At 40.1% G+C, this 7,344-nt stretch overlaps 3 protein-coding genes across 4 annotated transcripts; 1 reads left to right on the forward strand and 2 right to left on the reverse strand.

Annotated features, from left to right (window-relative positions):
* Positions 1-758: 758 nt before the first annotated feature.
* On the reverse strand, positions 759-2,820 carry LOC110857992. Its single transcript, XM_022106612.2, has 5 exons — positions 2,525-2,820; positions 2,146-2,345; positions 1,720-2,044; positions 1,298-1,645; positions 759-1,217 (listed from the first exon to the last, which is right to left on the reverse strand). Exons 1-5 carry the CDS (start codon positions 2,644-2,646, stop codon positions 893-895), a joined length of 1,320 nt encoding a protein of 439 aa, XP_021962304.1. The 5' UTR covers positions 2,647-2,820; the 3' UTR covers positions 759-892.
* A 681-nt stretch (positions 2,821-3,501) lies between these two features.
* Positions 3,502-4,364, forward strand: LOC110858137. The gene is made up of 2 exons (XM_022106809.2): positions 3,502-3,897; positions 3,968-4,364. The coding sequence occupies exons 1-2, from the start codon at positions 3,510-3,512 to the stop codon at positions 4,261-4,263; spliced, it is 684 nt and encodes a 227-aa protein (XP_021962501.2). The 5' UTR covers positions 3,502-3,509; the 3' UTR covers positions 4,264-4,364.
* Positions 4,365-4,416: 52 nt separating this feature from the next.
* Positions 4,417-6,230, reverse strand: LOC110858135 (tetraspanin-2A). 2 transcript variants are annotated; one of them, XM_022106808.2, is made up of 5 exons: positions 5,898-6,230; positions 5,634-5,831; positions 5,362-5,535; positions 4,753-4,938; positions 4,417-4,686 (listed from the first exon to the last, which is right to left on the reverse strand). In XM_022106808.2, exons 1-5 carry the CDS (start codon positions 5,979-5,981, stop codon positions 4,567-4,569), a joined length of 762 nt encoding a protein of 253 aa, XP_021962500.1. In that variant the 5' UTR covers positions 5,982-6,230; the 3' UTR covers positions 4,417-4,566. The 2 variants fall into 2 exon arrangements, with proteins under 2 accessions (XP_021962500.1, XP_021962499.1); XM_022106807.2 differs by lacking the exon at positions 5,362-5,535 and adding an exon at positions 5,009-5,188 and having other exon boundaries at positions 5,898-6,217.
* Positions 6,231-7,344: the final 1,114 nt, after the last annotated feature.

Here is a 7,344-nt window from a genome sequence, read left to right on the forward strand (position 1 = left end):
AGAGAGACCCTCTCTGGCCCTCCGTAGTCTATGCAGGACCGTATGCATACCCCACACAATGACTTCTGGGGGACACCTAGAAGTATGTTCCGAGCTATTTTATCTACAAATTGAGTCATTTCGGCGAGAAATTTTTTACCAGAATATTCACTTTGATGGGGGAGGAGGGCAAAAAATGGGGAAATTTGCGCATCTCCCCATCACACAAAAAGGTAGGGGGTCCACAATAGAAATACATGTGCGAGCATAGGGAGATACATAGAAGATACATTTATTTGTTACATGAGCAGAGCTTTTGGATGCAGAAATAAATGCATTTGGCCGTGATTGAGAAACCCAACAGAGTTTGATGGAGGAGTAGGAGAGGATTATTAAAGCACTGCGCTTTACTTGTTTTATTATGGCGAATGTTACTTGCTGGGTTAAAAACTTACTTATTATTGTGGCGAACGGATTTTACTTCTTACTAAAGATTAGGTAAGGACGACGATGATGATGACATGTGTGTACGGACTACTTGCATGCATGCAAAGTTAACCTGTTTTATAAATGAAATCAGGCTAAATATTAAATGCAGTATGGTAAGAAAAAATAAAGTGCAGTCACTAGTCGGTCGGTGCAAGGAGACTAGATGCATGCATTTATTATAATAATTATGTAGACTTTAAGATGCACTACCATCTGCTTAACTACATATTTGCATAAAGTGCATATGTACATATGACACGGAAAAAATTAATATGCACGACGGACGTATGTATAACTCGGATATTAGAATAGTAACGAAAATCCATAATTTATTGTCATTGTTCGTATTCGTCATAAAATCAAGAGTGGAACAAACAATTCATTTCTACAACAAGTCACTCTATTGAATCAGAATATCTACCTTTTACTTAAAATAATATGCGAAATCGCCCATGTCCTTCATGTCGCAGGTATCCAATTCGTCGGTCTCCGTGTCGCTCATCTCCGAAGTCTTCCAGTCCTCGTCTTCCCAAGTCGCCTCGCTCATGTCCAAGGAGGACGACGTGTCCGACGTGTCACTGCCGAAAAGGGAATTATTGTAGTTGAGAAGGTAACCTTGATTCGCCACAGGGTCGGGACATGGCGCCGGTACGACGTTAAGCAAACTTCCTCCGTGCAAGGTGCGCACCTTTTGGACATTCTCATTCCTCCAGGCTTTCCGCTCCGACTTGTTGAGGCCCATGGGATATCTGCATATGAAGAAATGAAGGAGTTATTAATTGATGACAGGGTGATGGTGAGGTTTCATTAGTTAATATATTCAACTTACTTGAGCGATAACCCATTTTCAAACCTGGTTGCGAGGTTGAACGGGGTGACGGGGGGTTCAAATTCCCAGGCGTAGTCTCTCTGATCTTGGCCCTTTTCGTCATAAGCTCTCGCCCTCACCCTTTCCTGACGCTCCTTCTGCGTGCTGGAGATCCGGGTTGATATGGAACTGCACCTACTTCCGGTGAGTGTGGAGTAATTACTTGAGCAAATGGAACCCATATCCCCCAATAACTGGGATTTCTTCAAAGCACCATTGCTCTTATCGCCTAGCACAGACGGCCCGGAGGAAATCGTCGTTTTGAAGGCGGCGTCAATATCCACGACGTTCAAAACATTGCAGACACCGCTAGAAACATGATACAATAATTAATAATTAAGGGTTCGTTAATTGCAGTATAAAAATACAATAACGAAACTCACTCTCCAGTCTTTGCCTTGACCACGATCGATTTCCCAGTTGGGAATGACTTCAGAGAGCGTGTGATGGGGGCAAAGAGCTCCCTCTTCTTAATCGTCTTCGCCCACGCTGGGATCAGGTCATTCGTGGAAGCTTTCGATGATCGACTATTGGAGTCCTTCGAGGCTACCGATGGTGGCCATATAGCGGAAGATGCTTCGCTCTGATTTTCATCCGGGCAGGCTGCGGCGGGTGACAAGGTTTCCAAATCCTCACGGGGGACGCCACGACTTCGGTATATTACGGACGAAAACTGTCGCAAGTGCGAGGGCAGCGGTGCAGGATACGCTAAAAGTTTGACATAATTTTTATCATTTTCCTATATTATGCAAATTGTAGATTGGATAAAGTATTCGTATTTGGCTGGCTAATTGAATTGTGCGACTTACAATTAGAAAATTCCATGATGTGTGTAATCACTGAATACCGGTCAGGACAGACTCGCTCGTGATGGAATAATTCCGGCAGCGGAACGTGATGTCCCCAGTTGAATTTGCAAGCCACAATTTGCAGCGCCTCGCCACTATCTCGCATCTTGTTTTCGTAATTGTGACGACATTTTTTAAGATGGATAGCCAATCGAAGATTCCTGGAAAATAAAAAAAATAGGCAGAAATATAATCAATTAGCATTAAAACTGTCCTATCCCGTTTCAGACTTGCATAAAACCTTTTTATTTTGTGTATGTATTTCATGCGTGTATAAATTGCACAAGTAATCCAAGGACAAAATTGTCCATCGTAAAATGCAAAATAAAATGAAACTTACGTGACTTGATGCGACATGTCGTACGGACAAACAATTAGTTGTTCTCCAGGGGCGAGTTTGAATTTGGAATTGGATTGTTCAGGCTTTGAATTACTAATTGAAGTGGTGGGAAGTCGTTCCATTTTTCCTCCTTGGGAGCTGCCCCTCGTCGAAAATTAAGACTGGGAAATGCAAGTTGACACAATTTCAGGAAAGCACCAAGTGATCAAACTGTGCGTGCAGAGGGCTCGAGCTCTGAACTGAGAATGAGCTAGGGATTGTTGAAGGGAATCTTCTTCCCTTGAGGATCTGGGCGTCTTTTTGGTAGCGTGGCTTGGCCTGTTTAAGGATAAGACTCCCTCCAATATCTGAGACATTGGAGTTTTGAGTGATAAGACTTTAGTTCTAAAAATACACTAAATACTCCAAAATGTCCAGACTAATACAGCGTCGCTCTTTTCCTTTGTTATTCTCCTCTCACTCGAATCCATTTTGCATGCACATGCTGCATCTGCACATGCAAATTTTATATTTGCATTCTTCTTTTATCATCATCTTCATAGTCTGTTGACTAATACAATTTGAACACTGGTGAAGAGATGAACATTAAGTACTGCAAAAATCAGCTATAAGAAACAGATATAAGAAAGTAAAGGTAAAACTGTACACACACTTGATAGCAAACTCAATATTTGATCTTTGACCATACATTATTCCTTGGGTCATGGGGATGTCACTGATCTTAAGTTTGTGACCTACGCCTTCATCTCATACATGTGAAACCGATTTGGTTAACTCATACGTAAACAAGAGTTAAAAATGGTGTGCATTCAGGTGGCGGACGGACAAACGAATAATGAAGTAGCTTCTACTGCATAATAATGCTAATGATCACAATCTTCAAGGATAACTAGCAAGGAGAGATGATCAAAAAGCGCATAACGAATACCTAATTGCTCTCATCACACGTACCCAAAATGCTATATTATGCCAAGTTATTTTTAAGATGGTCATTCACAACAACAGCATCGCAGCGTACATACGTAGCATTGATCTCATCTTCACTCTTGGCTCAACTCCTTCAGAAAGTAAAAGTGAATTAGAAGTGGCAAAATTATCTCATTTTTTCATAATGCAATCTTGTTTTCAAACTCGTAATTCTTTCACGCTTTCAATACTCTTGGCGTGCATTGTATTTTCACTCTTCCCGATTCCAACGACGTCCATGAACAAGAAACCACCTCCAGAAATTAAAGAATATCCCGGATTTGGGCGAGAGTGTAGTCAAAGTTCCGACTGTAAATTTTCTCCCGGCGGGGTAGGAAATGGGACCATTTACTTTGCTTGTAAAAAGAGCGAAAAGTTACCACAATCGTACTGCTTTTGTGGCACGGGTACCAAAAATACAATTTTAAAGCTAGCATTTTAGTTAGATTTACTTGAAAGTGCATTTTATTTCTCCAGGTTCACCACCTGACGACGAGCTAATGTTTCCTCTCGAATGGGATCGAGATGCTGAGCGATGTCTGGTGGGGAAAGGTGCCCCCTGTGGAACGGATGAGGGGCTCAGTGTGTCATGTCGTGGAAAAGGTGAGGATTGCGTTCAAGGTCGATGCCGACAACCGGAAGAACTTCACACCGTCGACGTCTCAAAGTTTTGCAATGATGACTTTGATTGTAAGAATGGCTTAGAATGCAAAGAAAGCGTCACCCCGGCGGTGGTTCGGATTAAGAGGTGTTATCATATTCAGAAAAAGTAAGGAGACTCAGTTTCATTTTTTGGTAAAAGGGTGCAAGTTTTTTTTATTATTCAGAAATTTATGCTAAATAAATTACAGTTTTTACTCAAATTATTACATAATAAAGTTGTACAAGTACTAAAAGTTTGTAAAATGCAAATTATATCATATTCCACTCGAACATATAGCGTGGCTCGCTACATTTATTTCTATAGGTTAAAATCCATCTTAAATAAGTCACTCGACATAAGGCGGATAAATAATAACAATAATAAGAACAATACAAAAAGGATTTTTTTGCACACCGAGTTGGTTCAAGTGTCGTTAGTATCGTCCTGCACTGGTGGGTACCGTGGAATAACGCGTGCTTTTCCCGTACCCGTCGGGATCCTCATCGTCCCGTATCCGTTTCCAGTACACGAATGTCAGACAGACCAGAATTATCTGGAGAATTAGATTGGAATTAAAAATACAATTTTGAAATTATGAGGTAATCAAATATGTGCGTACCTGAATAAATCCGATAAACAACGCAATTCCAGCAATCCATCCAGTCCTTTTTTCAATAAAGTACGAAAACTTTTTGACGCAGCCATCCTGATACACATTTCCGCTAACTTTGTCCCTACAACTGTCTGGAATTGCGAGCCTACTGCGGTCAAAATCTTGGTAGTTGTAAGATCCGCAGCAACCCACCTGAATTACGATAAATGAATTAAGACTGAGGATTACACTTGGAAAAAAAGTATTGTTATCGTGTAATTACATTTTCCTGGACCACGTTAAGGAGATCGTTGGCCTTATCGTTGTAATTGGAGTCGCGGATTAGAACGACAAATCTCTTATCCAGCCATGGCGTTAGTTTAGAGTTGTGCGTGCCATTAACCAAAATGAAAATTCCACCAGCCAGCTCAAGAACTAAGGCGAGCAGGACGAACACGGCCGACTGGGAAGAACAACCAAAAATAACGACACACATTGAAAAAAATTGTCTTCCAAATTTTCAGTTTCCTTAAATAAACACTATCTAAAAAATACTCTGCGTCTACTTTGCGTCTCCACATGGCCCAGGAAAGTGCATTATTATTGGCACTCCTTTTCTGCATAGTGGAGACTTACACGATAATAGAGAAAAATTAGAAATTCATCCGCAGCATGATTTTTCTTGTTAATCAAATATTTCATATTTTCATCCAACTCTTCCTTGTTCACCGTGTAGCGGGTGTAGTTCGCGAGTAGGATTGTGGACCCGAAAATAATCAGGACGAACGCGATCGACGTTAAGCTCACACTCTTAAAATTACATGTGCATTTACACTCGATATTAACTTTCAACCTTATGAATTTACTATTATTATCATTTCTAATTTTCAAGTTTTTTTTCTCAGTACCGTTAACAAGAGGTTCGGATTGGCCGTGAGGGCACCTGCGCATCCACAAATGGAGATGATGATGATCACAGCGGCCGCAGCCATGAGGATGTACAACCCCGTCCAGTATTGAGTCATGCCCAAATCACCCACCCAAGTTCGGACTTGGCCTTCAAATCGAAACCAAAATCCAAGGATGAATACGAGCAGGCCTAAAATCTGCACAAATACGAGAAATCCTTTAGCAAAATCCGATAATCACTAATTCCCAGTTTTGTCACGTACCCCACAAAACACGTTTAAAATCAGGACAGAAAATGTGATACAATGATCCGACATTTCTCCTCCACGTCCCTTGCCGGCCCCCATTTTGTGTAGTCACGTTCCTAAATTGTGCACTGCAATTGAACTTGAGAATTAATTTGGCAAAATTATTTCGAAAAACCGAAATCTGGGACAATATGGCCACCACGAAAATAACCCGGTCGTTCGTTGGTCGGGACTCGTTCAACAATAACTGAGAATATTAATGGCGTGCTGTTTTGGGCGTGTTCTGCAGTGTATGAAATAGGCCAGAGGACAGAGAATTGGTTTCTTTTTTACTTAAGCTTAGTAGTAGATTCAGTTACCGAGTGAGATAAGTGATGAACGTTAGAGTATATTGCACATTCATTAATGAGAACGGGGTGAGATAAGCGGCAGATAAGATAATAAATTTGTTTGGATGGATTTTGATTGGGTGGATGCAAAAAAATTAGGAATCGATGAGTAATGCCAAGTAACAATAATATGTTGCAGGCAGTAAAATCCATATGCAGACCGTATTTTGCACGGGAAGAAGAGAATAACATGAAAAAATATAAGCTTGTCTTATCATCGCTCGTTCAATGTTTGTCTAAACATTACACATAGAGGAAAGTGGCAAAGTTTTGAATGTGTAAGAGCACCAAACACCTCATCGCCATTATTTTATTCATCCTTTATTTGGGTTAAGTCATCTCCTCTTTCCGTTAAAAAAATTCAACCGAGCTCCAACTCTAATATTCCAGAGAGTGACGAGGGATGATGTTGATTAGATAGCGACTCAACGACTGAATAATTGTACATACATAATTCGTGGTCAATAACAAAATGACGAGAATTTGTACGAGGAGTCAAGTGTGTAATAAGTGCGAGTGAGATTACACGCGACGATGAACGATGACTTCATTACGGACATATTTCCGAGATTATGTATGCTGATTGATGGTGATGATGATGAGAATGACGATCGGATGTTTTAGTCGAGTGTCACTTCCGCTTAAATTTATCCTTATTACGGATGACTCGATTGTGTTCGTGATGTGGTAAAAATAAGCAAGTGGCAATGACACTGGGTTTATGGAAACGTTTAAGGACGAAGTTCAACAAGTCGTTATGTAAATTATGTTTAAAAATTCTTGATTTTTATTTCTACTAAAACTATCTACTTATGTTTCATTCACACAATTTCTCACAATATAAGCTTTTCGCTTGCACAATTTCAACTCAGATGAGACCAATTTTATTTTCTCGAAACAAAAAATTAAGTTGACCGATGCTTTTTTCTAACTTTGACAACATGCCGTAATTTTCAAAATGTTTTCCAAACAAAACCGTAGATTTTCAAAATACATTAAGTTTTAGAATTTTGATGCGATTTAAGAAATTTTGAAACTTTCAATCATGGAATTGGCTGATAAATTTTTATACA

This window comes from Folsomia candida, unplaced genomic scaffold, assembly GCF_002217175.1.
Source record: "Folsomia candida strain VU population unplaced genomic scaffold, ASM221717v1 Fcan01_Sc020, whole genome shotgun sequence".
Classification (NCBI taxonomy): domain Eukaryota; kingdom Metazoa; phylum Arthropoda; class Collembola; order Entomobryomorpha; family Isotomidae; genus Folsomia; species Folsomia candida.